This window comes from Polyodon spathula, chromosome 21, assembly GCF_017654505.1.
Source record: "Polyodon spathula isolate WHYD16114869_AA chromosome 21, ASM1765450v1, whole genome shotgun sequence".
In the NCBI taxonomy this organism is placed as follows: Eukaryota; Metazoa; Chordata; class Actinopteri; order Acipenseriformes; family Polyodontidae; genus Polyodon; species Polyodon spathula.
Window position 1 is genome coordinate 30,367,167 of NC_054554.1, and position 19,820 is coordinate 30,386,986.

The 19,820-nt window shown below is 49.9% G+C and overlaps 1 protein-coding gene across 1 annotated transcript in view; it reads left to right on the forward strand.

Annotated features, from left to right (window-relative positions):
- Positions 1 to 19,820, forward strand: part of LOC121296270 (regulatory-associated protein of mTOR-like) — a 60,965-nt gene that overhangs the window by 19,745 nt on the left and 21,400 nt on the right. Inside the window, exons 6-20 of the mRNA XM_041221611.1 lie at positions 1,387 to 1,446; positions 3,652 to 3,752; positions 4,116 to 4,260; positions 5,482 to 5,557; positions 9,108 to 9,209; positions 11,393 to 11,476; positions 11,871 to 11,981; positions 12,350 to 12,424; positions 12,582 to 12,647; positions 12,800 to 12,991; positions 14,111 to 14,251; positions 14,377 to 14,497; positions 14,603 to 14,743; positions 16,208 to 16,363; positions 19,496 to 19,614. Of these exons, the coding sequence (XP_041077545.1) occupies positions 1,387 to 1,446; positions 3,652 to 3,752; positions 4,116 to 4,260; positions 5,482 to 5,557; positions 9,108 to 9,209; positions 11,393 to 11,476; positions 11,871 to 11,981; positions 12,350 to 12,424; positions 12,582 to 12,647; positions 12,800 to 12,991; positions 14,111 to 14,251; positions 14,377 to 14,497; positions 14,603 to 14,743; positions 16,208 to 16,363; positions 19,496 to 19,614 (1,690 nt within the window). The remainder of the gene's footprint in view (positions 1 to 1,386; positions 1,447 to 3,651; positions 3,753 to 4,115; positions 4,261 to 5,481; positions 5,558 to 9,107; positions 9,210 to 11,392; positions 11,477 to 11,870; positions 11,982 to 12,349; positions 12,425 to 12,581; positions 12,648 to 12,799; positions 12,992 to 14,110; positions 14,252 to 14,376; positions 14,498 to 14,602; positions 14,744 to 16,207; positions 16,364 to 19,495; positions 19,615 to 19,820) is intronic.

Sequence of the window (19,820 nt, forward strand, 5' to 3'; positions counted from 1 at the left end):
CTACAAGCTTAACTTGCCAGTGTGTAGGTAACAAGCTCAGTCTTATTAAACCTATAGCAAACATGCTATGCAGCGGGAGCCTTATTTCCATCCCTGAGTTAGGTAACAGGATGTACCACATGGGGAGCATTGACAAGTACCCTGACTGTACCAGAGAACCAACCAACAGCAGTGTAAATACTGTACAGAGAGGCGTGTCCGGAACCCTTTTAAACCAGAGTGCCTAATGCATACCATCACCATGCAGGACAGTACTGCGGCAGAGTGCTGTAGATTCTGGAGGCTGCTCTGAGGGGAGGCCCCCTCTTCAGTATCCTGCTCTCCACTCCCATTCGCAGCGCTAACACCTGCACGTCAGTGTCCTGGAGGAAGGTACAAATCCCACTGGGTTATGCATTTTGAAATTAATCCCTATATTGGCAACACAAGGACGAATTCATGAGATGCGTCAGGTTATAGCATTACACTGATTAATCTTTGTTTTCACGGCATCGCCTCTGGTTTGCTCCTGTTTAATCGGATAGATTCCCCCTGTCCCACTATTGAGTGCTGGGAGTGGATGTGACCCAGCTCTCCGGCCTGGGGGTGGGGGGTGGGTGGAGAACAATGAGAGCCTGTTACACATGTTTCTGTTTTTATAAAACCATTGCAGAACAAAGTACTGCTCTGCTCTGCTCAACTGTGCTCTGCGCTGCGCCTCTGCATTAAAGCAGGGATGGGACAGAGAGGCAGGTCTTCAGAGTAAATGCATGTGCAGGTTAAAGGTCTTCTCTTTGCGGTGCATCTTGATTAGATGTTGATCAAACTTATTCAGTCTTTTTCACTAATCGTGATGATTCAGCAAGTCAGCTGTGCAAGTTGCATTTAAAAAAAAAGAAACCATCAGCAGAATTGTCAGTGAATAGTTTACCTCTGCCTTCCTGCAGTCCCATTGAGAAGGAGGGTTCCAGGACAATTCTCTTTAACCCATTAATACCCGGTGTCTCAGTCACACAAGAGTCGAAGGAGTGCACTGGAAAAGAGGCTCATGTGTCACACACAGGGCTTGTAAAAAAATATATATACAAATCCTGCTGATTGGTGGTGCTCATCGAAACAGGAAGTGAGTCCACACTCGACAGTTTGTTATCCACCAGAAAAACTCCCACTCCTCATCTGTTTTATTAGTTCTGCTACTAGCTTCTGTTGTTTCTGTTCTCATATTTGTTTTTTGTTTTACTGTTAAATAAGCAAAGGCAGGCCCATCGAAGATATACAGAATTACAAAGTAAATTAGCAGCATATATTCAACTAGCTTGATTTCTCTCTTGAAATACATTGTGTTTGCCACCCATAGCCTGTATCTCACAGCCTTCCCCCTCTCCTTCTCTCTCTCTGTTTCTCCAGGTTCTGTATGCAGAAGAGTGCCAAGCTGGTTCCCGGAGTGACGCTGGATGTAATTGAGAAGTAGGTGCCAGGGTTAGTCACATCCCCATGCTGTCCTGTGGTGTGGAGTCTAGTTTGCAGGGTGATGTGGAAAGTGGGGCAGGTAGCTCTGCACATGGCAATGAGCTGCTGGTCAGGAGTCTCTCCAGGTCTTGGCGTCGAGGGCCAGTTGTTAGGAGACAAACCCACTCAAGCTGTACCTAACCAGGCTCCCTGAAAAGCCAGGGAAAGCTGCCTGCAGACTGTTGAGTCCATCTCTCCCTGTTGTGAAGTGCAATAGAAAGTATTTAAGAGTTAGACTAGGAGTGTTGCGGTATTGAATCTTGATGTCATGGAAGCCGGTGTACTGTGACCTCCCTGCTGTAAACCTGCTGTTTCCCAATGGGAGTCATACGCCGCCATTCACAGGATGGTCAGGAAGTTCATTTTAACCCTGATCTTGCTCCTCGTGGAGACAGGCTTTATCAAAGTTTATTCAAACTTTACTTAACAGGGTAGTGCCGTGAGACATAGCTGCTTCCTTCCAAGGAGCTAGTTTACATAAAACAGCTCACATAACAGACACTGGCTTAATAACCAAGATACTGAAATGCTAATTATCTAAGAGGAATGCATGAAAACATAAAGCATCAAAATAATCTCTCTCTCTCTCTCTCTCTCTCTCTCTGATGCGCTGTTGAGAGGTACAGTACTAGCATTGCAGGAAGAGAAAAAAACACCTATTGATTTATCTTTAAAAAAAAAATGAAAGGTTGCTTTTCATTACTGGTTCTTTTGAACAGATAATTGAGTAAGTTCACACAGCAGCAGTGTGTGTGGATGCCTGGTTCTTCTCCCGTAATACTCAATTAATATTAATGAAGCACTGTAAGAAAGATCACAGGGAAGGGTTTTTCTGTTTAATTGCTCATGCTGCTGCATTCCAGTTACTGTGCTATATGGAGGCTGCAGGGAGCAGAGCCAGACCCCCTCCTGGGGAGCCAGCCCCTCTCCAGCCCAGGGAGCAGGGTCACCCCATGGTGTCCTGCAGTGGGGATGGAGATGGCCAGGGAGCAGAGTCACACCAATATGTCCTGCAGTGGGGCTGGAGATGGCCAGGGAGCAGGGTCACCCCATGGTGTCCTGCAGTGGGGCTGGAGATGGTCAGGGAGCAGGGTCACTCCATGGTGTCCTGCAGTGGGGCTGGAGATGGCCAGGGAGCAGGGTCACCCCATGGTGTTCTGCAGTGGGGCTGGAGATGGTCAGGGAGCAGTGTCGCCCCTTGGTGTCCTGCAGTGGGGCTGGAGATGGTCAGGAAGTAGGGTCGCCCTAAGCTGTCCTGCAGTGGGGCTGGAGATTGTCAGGGAGCAGGGTCACCCCATGGTGTCCTGCAGTGGGGCTGGAGATGGCCAGGGAGCGGGGTCACCCCATGGTGTCCTGCAGTGGGGCTGGAGATGGTCAGGGAGCAGTGTCGCCCCTTGGTGTCCTGCAGTGGGGCTGGAGATGGTTAGGGAGCAGGGTCGCCCCAAGGTGTCCTGCAGTGGGAGCCTGGTTCCAGGCTGTGTCCTGCTGTGTCCTGCTGCAGTCTGCGTTGTGTGAAAGGAAGGATTAGAGGCTGAGTCGGAGAGTCTTTGGTGCTCAGTACAATTTGAGATCCTCATTAAAACAGCATTGTTCTTGTTAGCGAGTCACAGCAGGGAGCAGCTGTGGAAATCTCAGGATGGGCCAACAGGGTTCCTGGACGTATTCGGCAAGCAGCCTCGTGTAAACTGAGCCTCCCGTCCATGGTTAGCTCTGCAGCCAGGCATGGAGTCACTCTTTTTAATGGGGTTCATTTTTTCTATTTGAAGGACACCTTTCCTAGATCTTCTTTTTATCTTCCCCTTTCAATCATTTTTGACTTTTGTGATTTGGTTTCGGTTTTGATGTTGTGATCAGTTTGAAGCATTGCAGAATTGCAGTCAGAAGCATGTTTACTGCACCCGCGAGCAAAGCCCTCCACAGTCAAGTCCAAACACAGGTTTAGCTTTGCAAAATAATTGGCAATGAAAAAGGGCAGATTTTTCCTTATGCTTGCGTTGTCTTTATAAGCAGCTGAGGATATTCTGTCTGTGTCATTTTACAAACTGTGCACTGGTTTGGTTTGTGGGACTGGCCTGTGCTTCAGCGCTTTGATCCGCATGCACTGGCTGGAAAGCATGTAGAAGCTGGGTGTTTATTCCCTGTCTGGTCTGTCTGTCCTGTTAGGATCCCTGGCCGGCTCAATGACCGTCGCACTCCGCTAGGGGAGCTGAACTGGATCTTCACGGCCATCACCGACACCATCGCCTGGAACGTGCTGCCCAGAGGTGAGGCGGCACTCCTTTCAGCATGCTCAGAGCTTTAACGCTGTGCTTAATGACCCTGACCCGGTCCCATCTGTTTGAACACACCTTTTAATGATCATAGAAACAGCCGCGTGTCTTAGCTTGCGCTTCCTTTTCTCAGCAAAACCATTTTTATGTACGCTTCCAACTTCATTACAACACACACATTTTTAAGCTCAGTCTTATCCAAGTCAAATTTTTTCTTAAGCTTCTTTCCTGTACTTCTTTGGAGCAGTGTTTCTTGCCTATACACATAGACTTGTATACATACAACACACGCACACACACACAGTCCTTCTCTGCCCTCTTTCTGTCAGAGCCATCACGTCCTTCCTCTGCCCACAGACCTGTTCCAGAAGCTGTTCCGCCAGGACCTGCTGGTTGCCAGTTTATTCCGCAACTTCCTATTGGCAGAGAGGATAATGAGGTCATACAACTGCACGCCTGTGAGCAGCCCCCGCCTGCCCCCCACGTACATGCACGCCATGTGGTGAGTGATCCTCGCGGGTTACAGCGCACTGCCCTGCCAGCACCAGCACAGAATAGCGATACAGTATAGAGTTAGACAGTAATATAATCATGCAGTGATAGAGGATTTAGTAGCAATATAGCAGCAATAAAGATGAAGCCTGATGAAGCCATTAGCATCTACTCAACAGCTCTACTAATCTATTGCAGGTGATTTACATGTAGTACTGCATGTAGATGAACTTCTGAATTGATTCTCATTCTGTCTTGATTCTCGTTCTCTCTTGATTCTCGTTCTGTCTCCGCTCTCTCTTGATTCTCGTTCTGTCTCCGCTCTCTCTTGATTCTCGTTCTGTCTCCGCTCTGTCTTGATTCTCGTTCTGTCTCCGCTCTCTCTTGATTCTCGAACCGAAACGCTGGATTGAATTCGGTGAATCTGTGCTCACTGCTCCATCAGCAACGTTCTGTCTCTTAAAAATCACTTGATTAAGAAAATGTACGAACACAAGGAGGCCGTTCAGCCCATCAGTGCTCGTCCGGTTCAGAGTAGTTGTTTGATCTCAGAACTTTATCATGTTGGATCTTAAAGGATCTAAAAGATTCTGCCTCAGCAACGTGACTAGGTAACCCACTCCACTCCCTCACCACTCTGAGTGAAGAAGCTTCTCGTTGTAAAAGCTGCATCCTTTTGTTGTGTTTTAGTTTCGGTACTCAAGGGGGAAGCCAGCGAGTGTGACAGCAGATTAATGGACTCTGGTACCTGTGGGGAGGCAGAGTATTTTAATGACTTTCTGACTGTGATCTTGTGAATTCAATTTTGGATTCAAATGAAGTGCCTCAGATGTCAACTGATGCGTGTTGTGTGAATTAGAAATGCTACTTGTATTTACATACAGCCTGGTATCATGATATACACTGCTCCAAATGTTGCATTGCACTTCTCAGAGTATCTGTTCTCATTCCTGCTGTCATTTAAATAAAAAATATCTATCTATAATATATATATATATATATATATATATATATATATATATATATATATATATATATATATATAAACAAGCATGCGGACCCCTTCCTATAATGCAAGCATGCGGACCCCTGAATATGTAGACTCCCCTGTTGTCGGGCTAAGAGGAAGAAGGACTGGACTCCAGGTGTGCTGTGAGGCGCTCTCTCCACTCTCTCCAGTCTCTCTGTGTACTGTCTGCGTCTACTAACTCACCCGTGTATCCTTTTACAGGCAGGCCTGGGATCTGGCGGTGGACATCTGCTTATCTCAGCTTCCCACGATAATCGAGGAGGGAACGGCATTCAGGGTAAGTGCAGTAAGAACCACAGAGACAGAGACACACATGAACGCCTACACTGAGGATGACAATACTGTAGATCCTTGCTGGCACTGAAAAGGCAAGTAACCCGGATGCCCACCTCCAAGCTTGGCAAAGTTAAAACAAAGAACATTTAGAATGTCATTTGCAAGTCAGGGGAAACTGTGTCATCCATAACTTCAATCCGAATTGAATATAAAACTATAGAAGTTGTGCATCATCAACAATACACAATACAGATTGTTATGTGTCATAAAATACCACATTATTCTATTTGCAACTATTGAATGATTAAAGACTGTATTGTAAGAGTGAGTCCACATTCATCCGTAACTCATTCAGGTTGTATCTAAAGCACAGCGCTTTGTCATCTAGTGATTTTGTTAACCCTTTGTTAAATCACACTGAACAGAAATCCAGGCTTCATGCATCAGCGCAGGTTGCAGGTCCTTGCCATGCTAATCAGCGTTTCTTTGTTATAACCTGTTCAGCATGCAGAGGGGGATGCTGTACAATGCGGCGTAGTTCACTGTAAAAGGAATGAGTTTTATTTGATAATATTTGACACCGATAACTTGAACATGGTCCAGCAGGCAGGAAACCAGCCCCCCTCCACGACAGGAGCTAGCAGGGAGGCAGCTGTTTTAAATGTGAACTCTGTCTGGAAAGAGATTCACGGGCTTCTAGCACAGAGCAAATGCTGAAATAGACACACGCACACACTGACACCCATGCACCCACTGACACCCACACGCAAACACACATGCACGCACACACGCACACACACACACACACACACACACACACACACACACACACACGCACACACACATATATTCCAAAGAATTACAGGAGACAGAATTACTTTTACTTTTTGCATAACCAGTGTGCTGCTTGAGCCCCGTGAGGTAATGAGGTTCTGCCATTTCCTGCTGTGGTGTGATCAGTAAGCTCTGCTGTAACACTGGACACTTGTAATCCTTTAAGAAAGAAAAAAAGACAGTTTAGCTTTTGAGTACTTGTCTCATCAAAGATTCTGAGCGGTTGTGTAACTGGCCGTGTGCAGCTGCTTCTTATCTCTGTGGAGCTGCTACTGCACACCTTGTATCAGCCTGCACTGTCCCTGGGGTGCTGCTCTGCACACCCTGTATCAGCCTGCACTGTCCCTGGGGTGCTGCTCTGCACACCCTGTATCAGCCTGCACTGTCCCGGGGGTGCTGCTCTGCACACCCTGTATCAGCCTGCACTGTCCCTGGGGTGCTGCTCTGCACACCCTGTATCAGCCTGCACTGTCCCTGGGGTGCTGCTCTGCACACCCTGTATCAGCCTGCACTGTCCCTGGGGTGCTGCTCTGCACACCCTGTATCAGCCTGCACTGTCCCTGGGGTGCTGCTCTGCACACCCTGTATCAGCCTGCACTGTCCCTGGGGTGCTGCTCTGCACACCCTGTATCAGCCTGCACAGTCCCTGGGGTGCTGCTCTGCACACCCTGTATCAGCCTGCACTGTCCCTGGGGTGCTGCTCTGCACACCCTGTATCAGCCTGCACTGTCCCTGGGGTGCTGCTCTGCACACCCTGTATCAGCCTGCACTGTCCCTGGGGTGCTGCTCTGCACACCCTGTATCAGCCTGCACTGTCCCTGGGGTGCTGCTCTGCACACCCTGTATCAGCCTGCACTGTCCCTGGGGTGCTGCTCTGCACACCCTGTATCAGCCTGCACAGTCCCTGGGTGCTGCTCTGCACACCCTGTATCAGCCTGCACTGTCCCTGGGGTGCTGCTCTGCACACCCTGTATCAGCCTGCACTGTCCCTGGGGTGCTGCTCTGCACACCCTGTATCAGCCTGCACAGTCCCTGGGTGCTGCTCTGCACACCCTGTATCAGCCTGCACTGTCCCTGGGGTGCTGCTCTGCACACCCTGTATCAGCCTGCACTGTCCCTGGGGTGCTGCTCTGCACACCCTGTATCAGCCTGCACTGTCCCTGGGGTGCTGCTCTGCACACCCTGTATCAGCCTGCACTGTCCCTGGGGTGCTGCTCTGCACACCCTGTATCAGCCTGCACTGTCCCTGGGGTGCTGCTCTGCACACCCTGTATCAGCCTGCACTGTCCCTGGGGTGCTGCTCTGCACACCCTGTATCAGCCTGCACTGTCCCTGGGGTGCTGCTCTGCACACCCTGTATCAGCCTGCACTGCACTGTCCCTGGGGGTGCTGCTCTGCACACCCTGTATCAGCCTGCACTGTCCCTGGGGTGCTGCTCTGCACACCCTGTATCAGCCTGCACTGTCCCTGGGGTGCTGCTCTGCACACCCTGTATCAGCCTGCACTGTCCCTGGGGTGCTGCTACTGCACACCCTGTATCAGCCTGCACTGTCCCTGGGGTGCTGCTCTGCACACCCTGTATCAGCCTGCACTGTCCCTGGGGCTGCTCTGCTGCTCTGCACACCCTGTATCAGCCTGCACAGTCCCTGGGCCTGCACAGTCCCTGGGTGCTGCTCTGCACACCCTGTATCAGCCTGCACAGTCCCTGGGTGCTGCTCTGCACACCCTGTATCAGCCTGCACAGTCCCTGGGTGCTGCTCTGCACACCCTGTATCAGCCTGCACTGTCCCTGGGGTGCTGCTCTGCACACCCTGTATCAGCCTGCACTGTCCCTGGGGTGCTGCTACTGCACACCCTGTATCAGCCTGCACTGTCCCTGGGGTGCTGCTCTGCACACCCTGTATCAGTCTGCACTGTCCCTGGGGTGCTGCTCTGCACACCCTGTATCAGCCTGCACTTTCCCTTAAGATGGTTGTGGATCATGCAATTTAAAGTGGAAACTCCACTTTACTCCATTCCACTGTAGATTTGCACCATTCTGTGGTTTACCTACCAATACGTGTTTAATCAGACACACTGTACAGTACTGCAGCACGTATTAGAAACACCGTGCTTCTGGTCCAGGCACTCCTGCAGCAGCTATGTGTTTAACTGCAGCACAGAGAGATGCTGGACAGCTTGTCAGAGCATTTACTGCAGTGTAGGCTTGCTATCCTTGGAAGTGACATTCAGACTCTGGTTTTGTTAAAGGTGCTTTTGTTTCAGTTTCAATACATCTCGCTTCATGCTTTCGCAGCCCTGTGCCACAATGAATCTGTTCAGTGGATTTGAATAATTTAATTCAGTGCATAACCAATCAATTCCTGTCCCTATCCAACAGGAGGAATAAAAATGGTTCCCAGGTACTGTACCATTCATTTGCAAACTACACATATGAGAAGACCCCGTAGACCACTAACTGTACACAATGAAGACCCTGCTGAATCTAGGGGTTCTCTTCACCTGCCAAACCGTGTGAAGTGTTTTCTTATTTGTGATGTTTATAAAATTGAATGTAAAGCATTGAATGTATTCCTCTTATCCCAGCTCAGAACTGTGAACAGGTGGTCCTGGTTCAGAGGCTTAGAGGGCTGGAAGTTTGTCACCCTGCTGTCTGCTCTTCTGACTCTTCTCTCAGTCTCTGATCTGATCTGCTGTTCCCTGTGTTCTCTCCATAGCACAGCCCCTTCTTCGCGGAGCAGCTGACTGCCTTCCAGGTCTGGCTGACAATGGGAGTGGAGAACCGCAACCCCCCGGAGCAGCTTCCCATCGTGCTGCAGGTAGGGGCTCCCGGGGGCAGGGGGAGGGGGTCCCGGGGACTGGAAGGGGCAGGGCTGCTGGGAGTGGGAGTGGGATGTTCAAGCAGTAAATGTACCAGAACGCTTTAACCATCATGCATCCAGCAACTTGCCCTGTACAGCCAAGAGCAGCAAGCACTGTCAAGCTCTGCCACATTGGTGTTTTTTTATCTTCCGTATTGCATGCAGTCCTGCCCGTTCACTCTGCAGCTGCCGCCCCCACACCAGCTTCTTCTTTCCTAAGGAGGGAAGCGCCAGTACTTAGAGACACAGACTCCAGCCTGCCCGGAGGACGAGAGCTCTGGCAGGCAGCCCTGCTGGCAAAGGGCAGTGGAGGGGGGTGTGAGCCCCAGTATGACAGACGTTAGGATCCAGATGGTTCTTCTGCCGTCATGCCATTTGTCTTAAAACCAAAGCGTGTGAGGATTAATTAGGACTGATTGCTTGTTTATACAAACCACTTTCTCCAGCTATAGAAGCAGCTGTCAGATTGTCGTCTTCTTTCTGTTGAGGGAAGACGGGACGGGCTATGATACTGTGGGGTTCCCCCTCGGCATGTAAAAACTGCACCCCTGGGGTACCTTTACAAGACCTGGAGACTGGGGTGCTTCCCTGAAAGGGGTCTAGTACCCCACAACGTGATTCATTGTGTCTTGCGCTTTCTCTCTTCAGTTAAACAATAGACACACACACACACACACACACACACACACACGCACACACATACACACACACACACACACACACTACAAATGCAAACAAACAGCAACATTCTGACACATTGTAATATAGCCAGCTGTTAGAAAATCACACTGCTGCTGATGAAGGTGGTGATAGAGGCGCTTGCTTTGAAATCTGTGCAGTGTATCATAACCCATCAGTTAAGACGCGTAGGGGGGTGTTGTTGGATCAGCAGCGGGTGGAGAGGGGGGGTGGTCTTGCACCTCTGGGCAATGCTTTCATTCTACCAAGGTCGTTAGAGATCGAAAGCAATATATATATATATATATATTTGTTTGTATGCATATAGAATGAAAAACAATGGAATGTGTGCTGTATTGTTGTTAGCAGAGGCAATACCTGACCTTTCTGATTCCAGAGGTGAATTTCAGTCTCTCCCGGGTAAATGAGTTAGTAAAGACTTTGCAGCTGTGCAGGAGAAAGATCATGTGCTCTGTGTCTGTGTGCCCCACACCAACGTGTATTACAGTTGCCCCTGAATGAAAGAAGGGGGTGCAGATAGTGGTGGTGTGGACTGCTGACCCTGGTTTACCCGTGTGAGGTGTGTGCGTATCGGAAGCGTGTGTGCGTCTGCGAGGCTCCACCGAGGTTTTATCGCTGTCATTCCATGAAACACTCGCCTTTTTTAAATGTCAGATTCAGATCCCATATGGAGGAATTTATTTACAGGTGGTCATGTGCAGCCCGTGTATGAACGAGCAGATTTCATTATTTCAATGGATCGCTCTTGTTTTCTTATTTTTTATTGCTGTGTAAATATGAAGATTGCACATCTGTTGCAGTTGTGCAAGTTGATCTGTCTGTCGCCCCCCACCCCCCCTGGCTCTGTCTCCAGATTGCAGCCTTGCTGCCAGTTGCTCTGTGTTTGAGTTTCTGTTCGGTGGTACGAGGCTTCTGAAGGGATTGACTTGCTATTTGGGCCCACTGGATATTAATACAAAGGACAGGCTTAATTCTGCTGTGCAGGCCTGCCATCTGTCCGCTAATCCACCTCTGGAACATGAATTGCAGAAGATCTCAGTCATCAGCCGTGAGCCTCTTTGGATGTCGTTCCCAATTAATGGCAAGATTGATGAAGGTGAAGGGTGTGCCGTGGCTTTAATCCCAGAGTTCTCCTTTGGTCGGTTGCTTCTTGTGTTTCTGAAATGAGTTCCAGTAGAACAGGAGCAATCTGTGGCCACACCCATTCCACCAGAAAGCACAATCTGAAAGCGTAATGTAGTGAATTCTATAGTCATACAGTCATGTCAACAAATCGTTGCATGAGAATCGTTGTCAGAATGCAGTGTGTCTAAGTGCACATACTGTACAGGCATAGCGAGACATGGAGAACACTATTACTGTAAAATATAGAGGAGGTACTCACGGGATACACGTCTGCAGCTGAAAGTGAGCTCTCGTTTCTGCTCCCTGTCTTCCTTCAGGTCCTCCTGAGTCAGGTGCACCGGCTCCGAGCGCTGGACCTGCTGGGTCGCTTCTTGGACCTGGGCCCGTGGGCCGTCAGTCTGGTGAGTCTGATACTCTTGTCCCCATATTGATAGTAATACTTACCCACACACACACACGTACACAAGCTCACACACAGGCACGCACACACACACATGCACACGCACACAGGCTCACACACACACAGGCACACACACACACCCACGCTCACACTCACACACACACACATACACAAGCTCACACACAGGCACGCACACACACACATGCACACGCACACAGGCTCACACACACACAGGCCCACGCTCACACTCACACACACACACATACGCAAGCTCACACACAGGCACACACACACACACACACACTCACAGGCTCACACGCACAACACACACAACACACACACACACACACACACTGTCGGTAGATTCTGAGTGTTTCTCATTCTGCCTCCCCCAGGCTCTGTCTGTCGGGATCTTCCCCTACGTCCTCAAACTCCTGCAGAGTTCAGCTCGGGAGCTGCGGCCACTGCTAGTGTTCATCTGGGCCAAAATCCTGGCCGTGGACAGCGTGAGTACCCAGTGCTCGTCTCTACTCTCCCTCCCTTCTGCTGTTTGTTCTTTTGTAGCCCCTGATCCTGGGGATTAGCAGCCCGCGAGCCTGTGCGAGTGACCTTTCTGAAGCCAGTGTAATTGCTGAGATTTTGTTGGGATCAAGCCGGTGTGGAGACTGATACCTGCTCTAATAATCTGTGTCCAGGGTGCTTGTTGTTCAAATTACATTTTTCTAGAAGAAACAGTAAGTAAGGCTGGTATAAGGACCCTGGGTGAGAATATAGGTCAGGACATCCAGTACTTCTGTGGTAACTCTCAAAAACGAACTACTGCGGTCAGCTCTTCATTCGAGCGCCTCACTCGTCAAAGTGTTTGTCGTTGCAGTCGTGCCAAGCTGATCTTGTGAAGGACAACGGCCACAAGTACTTCCTGTCTGTCTTAGCGGACCCCTACATGCCGGTGAGTTTGGAGGCTCTCTCTCTCTCTCTGTTGTGACCCGATTTGAACCCAGGTCTAGTGTTTTAAAGCTGGGGGAATATGCACGCTGCACCACCCGGCCACTCTTGGCAGAAGGTTTTTGTAACGTTTTTAAAAATGTTCCTTTTGCGTATTCCAGGCAGAGCACAGGACCATGGCAGCTTTCATCTTGGCAGTGATCGTGAACAGCTACAACACAGGGCAGGTGAGTGAGAGGAAGAAATCTGAGAGAATCCGATCAGTTCCCTTTGAAAACGACGAGGGTGCTCACAGCGATCCTTCACGAGCCAGTACAGAGTGACCCAGATGGGGCTCTGCATTGCTAGCGACTGGTTCTCTCTCCCCCTCTCTATTCAGGAGGCCTGTCTGCAGGGGAACCTCATTGCAATCTGCTTGGAGCAGCTCAATGACCCTCATCCTCTCCTGCGCCAGTGGATAGCCATCTGTCTGGGACGCATCTGGCAGAACTTCGACTCTGCGCGCTGGTGCGGCGTGCGGGACAGCGCCCACGAGAAGCTCTACAGCCTGCTATCAGACCCCATTCCAGAGGTGCGGGGTGGGGCTGTGCTTTGGGAAACGGGAGCTCCCTGTATGGCTGCGTGCTACACCCCTTTAAAAAGTTTACTCTAGTAAAAGCATAGCATATGTAGTAAAGCACAGTGAATTCATAGACTAGCATTGTAAAACCCAGAGAGGTGTGGTAAAGCAAGTTAAGAAACATGGCAAAACATCTGAAACAGTGGTAAACGCATAGTATTACAATGGAAATATTGACGTTTTGTTTTTATAAGGGGGTGCCCATCTAAATCTGTTTGTGCTCCCTAGAAAGACTATGGCTCAATATGTAGGCAATAAAGAATAACAGTATTTTTATTTAAACCTAAAATGAAACATACTGGCAATAATACCAGCAGCACTTGTTGTTGTCAGGAGAGCTGCACTGATACTCCTGAGTGTTATTACTGGAAAAATGAAGAGTCCCCCAGTGACGCCTCCTCTTTCTGATTGAATACACAGCTAATTCTCCAGCACGCTGCAGCCTGATCATCTCCCTGAATCTGCACTCATTTCCGTCTTGACTGCAGGGCTGCAGTGCAGTATAGTAGCCAGTCCTCTCCTCCCCTCCCCTTTCCTTTCCTCCCCTCGCCTCTCCTCTCCTCCGCCGGTAGAGCAATGGCCGCATTGTGGTTTGGAAGTGCTTGCTGGAGAGCCTGGCATACTTGTTATCTTGTGCAGGAAGCAGGAGTGTTCCTGCCAGTAATGTGATTTAAACGAGCTGTGCAGACGGCAAGTGATGATAGCACAAAAATTAAAATGGGGGGGGGTTTGGGGATCTGGAATTAAGTGTAAAAGATTAGTTAACCCCGTAATTCACTGTTAAAAAGAACCGCAATGAAGATTGTTTGTCTGACCTAGTATTTGCACAACGCCTTAGTGCCACTAAATAATTTGAAATCTCCCTTTCCAAAGGACTTGAAGTCCCCCATCGCTACAACTTGCAGCAGTAGGAGGTTATCACATACATGCTCTGCTGGAGCATAGCAAGCAGAACACAGCATTTGGTCTGCTTTATATACTGTATGCACGAGGGTATGGTATGTGCTTCCAATGTAAAGTAGCTCACTGGCTATACAGCAAATGTCCTCAATTCTCACTGCTTCCCTACAGGTCCGCTGTGCCGCGGTCTTTGCCTTGGGCTCTTTCATGGGGAACTCGGCTGAGCGGACAGACCACTCGACCACGATCGACCACAATGTGGCCATGATGCTGGCGCAGCTCCTCAACGACGGCAGCCCTGTAGTGCGCAAGGTGGGTGAGCGGCTGAAGGGCTGTGTAGCCCGGCCGTGCCCTGGCAGCGTGTCACGGGTCTCTGGGCAGTGTTGTTTGGGGTTAACGCTCGCCTGATCCCCTCTCTGCTTGCTGTTTTCCTGCAGGAGCTGGTGGTGGCGCTCAGTCACCTTGTGGTTCAGTACGAGAGCAACTTCTGCACCGTGGCTCTGCAGTTCATGGAGGAGGAGAGGAACTATGCTGTTCCCTCTCTTGCCAGCACAACAGGTACCTGCTGCAGAGAGCTGGGGCTGGACCATGATCTGTTGGTCTCAATCAATTATTCTGCTAAAAAATGATTATTGATAATCCTGTTCTGTGTTTTGTGCTCAGAGGCTGGAAACCTGAACCCACTGAGGGACAGTCCTGCCATCCCACGCCTTCGCTCTGTCAGCTCGTACGGGAACATCCGGGCCGCCACGACGGTGCGCAACCTCAACAAGAGCCTGCAGAACCTGAACCTCAGCGAGGAGGGTAAGACATGAGAGAGAGGGGAGCTCTGAGAGCAGGGGGGCTGCAGAACCTGATCATCAGCAAGGAGGGTAAGACATGAGAGAGAGGGGAGCTCTGAGAGCAGGGGGGCTGCAGAACCTGATCATCAGCGAGGAGGGTAAGACATGAGAGAGAGGGGAGCTCTGAGAGCAGGGGGGCTGCAGAACCTGATCATCAGCGAGGAGGGTAAGACATGAGAGAGAGGGGAGCTCTGAGAGCAGGGGGGCTGCAGAACCTGATCATCAGCGAGGAGGGTAAGACATGAGAGAGAGGGGAGCTCTGAGAGCAGGGGGGCTGCAGAACCTGATCATCAGCGAGGAGGGTAAGACATGAGAGAGAGGGGAGCTCTGAGAGCAGGGGGGCTGCAGAACCTGATCATCAGCGAGGAGGGTAAGACATGAGAGAGAGGGGAGCTCTGAGAGCAGGGGGGCTGCAGAACCTGATCATCAGCGAGGAGGGTAAGACATGAGAGAGAGGGGAGCTCTGAGAGCAGGGGGGCTGCAGAACCTGATCATCAGCGAGGAGGGTAAGACATGAGAGAGAGGGGAGCTCTGAGAGCAGGGGGGCTGCAGAACCTGATCATCAGCGAGGAGGGTAAGACATGAGAGAGAGGGGAGCTCTGAGAGCAGGGGGGCTGCAGAACCTGATCATCAGCGAGGAGGGTAAGACATGAGAGAGAGGGGAGCTCTGAGAGCAGGGGGGCTGCAGAACCTGATCATCAGCGAGGAGGGTAAGACATGAGAGAGAGGGGAGCTCTGAGAGCAGGGGGGCTGCAGAACCTGATCATCAGCGAGGAGGGTAAGACATGAGAGAGAGGGGAGCTCTGAGAGCAGGGGGGCTGCAGAACCTGATCATCAGCGAGGAGGGTAAGACATGAGAGAGAGGGGAGCTCTGAGAGCAGGGGGGCTGCAGAACCTGATCATCAGAGGAGGGTAAGACATGAGAGAGAGGGGAGCTCTGAGGCAGGGGGGCTGCAGAACCTGATCATCAGCGAGGAGGGTAAGACATGAGAGAGAGGGGAGCTCTGAGAGCAGGGGGGCTGCAGAACCTGATCATCAGCGAGGAGGGTAAGACATGAGAGAGAGGGGAGCTCTGAGAGCAGGGGGGCTGCAGAACCTGATCATCAGCGAGGAGGGTAAGACATGGGAGAGAGGGGAGCTCTGAGAGCAGGGGGGCTGCAGAACCTGATCATCAGCGAGGAGGGTAAGACATGAGAGAGAGGGGAGCTCTGAGAGCAGGGGGGCTGCAGAACCTGATCATCAGCGAGGAGGGTAAGACATGAGAGAGAGGGGAGCTCTGAGAGCAGGGGGGCTGCAGAACCTGATCATCAGCGAGGAGGGTAAGACATGGGAGAGAGGGAAGAGAGGGGGGCTCTGAGGGCAGGGAGCGAGGGGACGACGACGGACGACTCGCTGTTCACTGTCTCTTCTTCCTCCTGGTCAGTAGGGGGCCCCATCACTTTCTCTCCTGGGAACCTCAGCACCAGCAGCAGTGCGAGCAGCACACTGGGCAGCCCCGACAACGATGAGTACATCCTGTCCTTCGAGACCATCGACAAGATGAGGAGGGTCAGCTCCTACTCCTCGCTCAACTCGCTCATCGGTGAGTTCAGACTGCAGCGTTAGGGTTGGGTGCTGGGATTGGACACTGGAGTGCTTCCTAATGAAGGGGGCCCTTTGTAGGAAGCAGGAGCTTGCTTCCCTTGGGAAGGAGGCTGGGTTTGACAGCAGGACTGTATTGGTGTGATGTGTCTCTCTTCTACATTGGTGTGTTTGTCCGACATGCAAGCCCTTGCTCCCTGTAGGGCTCAGAGTGCTTTTTCTAGTTGAGAAATTCCAGGAGAGTTTCGATAACCCATTTACTGTCTGCCAACCCCCAGAGAAATGGGAATTCCACTATTGATCTTTGCTCGAGAATGAACAGTATCCTGAACAGTATCTAGAGTCCACACCCCCCACACTCCTCGCTGTTCTAGAGTTCACACCCCCACACTTCTCGCTATTCTAGAGTCCGCACCCCCACAACCTCGCTGTTCTAGAGTCCACACCCCCACAACCTCACTGTTCTAGTCTGTACCCCCCTCTCCTCACTGTTCTATAGCCTGTACCCCTCTCTCCTCACTTTTATAGAGCCTGTAACCCCCTCTCCTCGCTGTTCCAGAGTGGTTGTAACCCCCACATCACACAGCTTTCCTGGCCTCCTACTCTTCTCAGATGGCTGCATTTCAATAGCTGCTTCATGCACCGGAAGCCCCAGAGATTTCTCACATCTTGTTTACTGATTGGTGTGTAAACGAGAGCAGGTTATGCAAGCACTTTAAAATTCATAACACAACATGAACTTCAATATAATGATTTCTTACAGACCCCTGCTGAGCCCATATTCTGGTGACTTTGCATAATCCATGATAATGAAAAAGTCTCAGCTTTGAGATAACCCTCAAATTACTAAGGAGGAAATCTGCTCCGTTTTATCAATCAGGACACCCTGAGAGGCTGAGCAGAGAGCAGCAGCAGTGGGGTTGCAGTCTGAAGGCGCTATTGCTGATGGTGTTATGTTTTGTACTATGTCTTCGTTTTTTAAGCTGCATTACAGTACCTGCTGAAGACTGAGCCTGACTCTGAGCAGATTTCCTTTTGTACTGTTAAAAGAATCCTATCGTCATGCATCGATTGCCCGCAGTTAGCTGCCACTCATACATTCTTTGTGTTGTGACGGCTGGTACAATACCAACTTACCCACAGTGAACAGTGTCCATCACTCACAGTGTGTATTACTGGTACGAGTCCTTTCAGAAGCATGTTCCACACTCATGTGCTATGATGTGTTGCCTCAATGCTGGGGCTTGTTTCTCTGTATTGATGAGAATACAGTGAGGCATGTAGTGGCAGAATTTCTCCATGACTGGGGTAAGGACTGCAGGGAGCAGCTCCAGGGTTCTCCCCGGGAATTCTGTATAGCTGGACGGCAGGGTATTATAGCCGGGAAAAATAAAATGCCTTACCTTAAATTATAATAACACAAAGAATTTGAATAATAAGACATTGAATAATAATCCATCCTAATTCATACCCAGGCTACACTGCTCCATTCACTTCCTTTTTTTTTGTGTTTCTGGCAGAGCTTGCACATCATTCCACCCAATTCCTTGCAGTAAAAAAGCCATTTCCATTTTCCCCCACCACATAGCATCATCCCCATCATCCCCACTGCTTTGTACGCACCGGCCCCTCTTGCGGTTCTTCCCATTCTATTTTAACAAGCTGCTGTTCCTTGACTGTATCAGGCTGCTCTTTTTCATTTTCCACATTTTCTTTTTCATCATCCATTTTGGTTTGGTAATTTTCACGTTCATCATTGTCACTAATTTGACTTCGAAAACAATGAGTTATTTATGTTTTTAGCCATCCTTTCGAAGTGCTTGAAACTGTCTGCTTGGCTAAATGTAGTGTCAAGATGTAACAGCAACAGGTGGTTCCAAGATTTATTTTTCTCACCCAGCACGCTGAAGTGATCTAGTCTGCCAGCAGCGCAATCAATCCTTATCGTTAAAGGCACACTAGCGTCTGCAAGACAGGCGGCTCTGGATTTTTCAGCTGGGAGGTGACAGCCACTTAGCTGGGCAGCCTTAGGTGAACCCTGAGCTCTGTGATCAGTACGCTCTGATTTCTACTTGAAAGCCAGCGTTCTTGTTATCCACACTGCTGCTTGCGTAGTTCCTTGTTGTAGCCCTTGTAATTGTTTCACCATGTCTGTGCATCAGTTACAGATTCATTATTTAGAAACAGAACAACGTCAGCTTGTGTCTCACACACACAAACACCTGATGAGTGCTTCTCCATTATGGCTGGTTAATTCTCTGTCTTTGTTTTTAATGTAATCTTTTCAGACCGTGTTTCATTAGTGTTTTTCATTCTGCTCAACACTATGATTATGCTAATTCAGATTGAAATGCATTTTCTCAGCACATCACTTGATTATAGATTCATTATCGTATCATTTATTTTGACATAATTTCAAATTGCCTGAAGCATTTGAATAATTACCTTTCTTCTCAAGCGGGTGCTTTGAGGTGTGGGTGTCTGTGCCAGTGTGTGTGGGTGTGTGTGTGCAAAGTGAATTGTTTTGATGCCCAGGCTGGGGTTGCATGTGTTAATGAGCTCCATAGCTGAAAGGTAGCGCTCGGAGCCTCTCCTCAGCAGCAAGCCTTTCATGGTTCCCAACAGTCCTTGCATAACCTACACAGTCAGAGAGAGAAAGTGCACCATGCATACAGATCAGCAGAGCTCAGGCAGCGAGCGCTGCTCACAGCTGCCGTTCCTGTTGCAGGCAGGCAGGCTTCGGAGCAGCGGCTGCCCTCGTTCAATCTGCCAGCCTCTCACAAGGGATTTCAGGAGTGCAGCCGGTACACGTGGCCATGCTAATGCAGAGCAGCTTTCCGTATTGTCTCGGTCACGCCTCGCAAGGTTCTGCACACAGCTTGAAATGGCTTCAGCGCCTCTTGAATGTGTTCTTAATGATTGCAGTCACTGCGAGTCGTTCATACTGTGTGCTGTATTGTGATTATTTTCCTTACAGCTTCCCTCTCTTTAGTGGAATGCTTGTCTTGCATGTTCTCATTCTTGGTAGTTTGCACCACTTGACTTCAGAATCCATAACTGAGTGTTTGATGTAAGTTCTTGATGATGTACTAGGGTCAGGCCAAGTGCTCACAAGTCCTTTTTTGTGTTGCAGGGGTGTCCTTTAACAGTGTTTACACTCAGATCTGGAGGGTGCTGCTCCACCTGGCTGCTGACCCGTACCCCGAAGTGTATGACCTGGCCATGAAGGTGCTCAACAGCATCGCGTACAAGGTAGTGCAGTGCCTGTGTGCTCTCATCTCAGGACTGGCTTCCCTTTCTCGTACTGATGCTTCTCAATCTTCTGTCTCTCTTCCTCTCTGCCCTCCTCCTCTGTGGAAAGTGTGAGGTGGACCAGAGGAGAGAGGCAGGAGCAGCCTTTCTCAGGACAGCCTGGGCCGAGCTCTGCATTTCTGCTCCTCTGGGATGGAAGCAGTTTA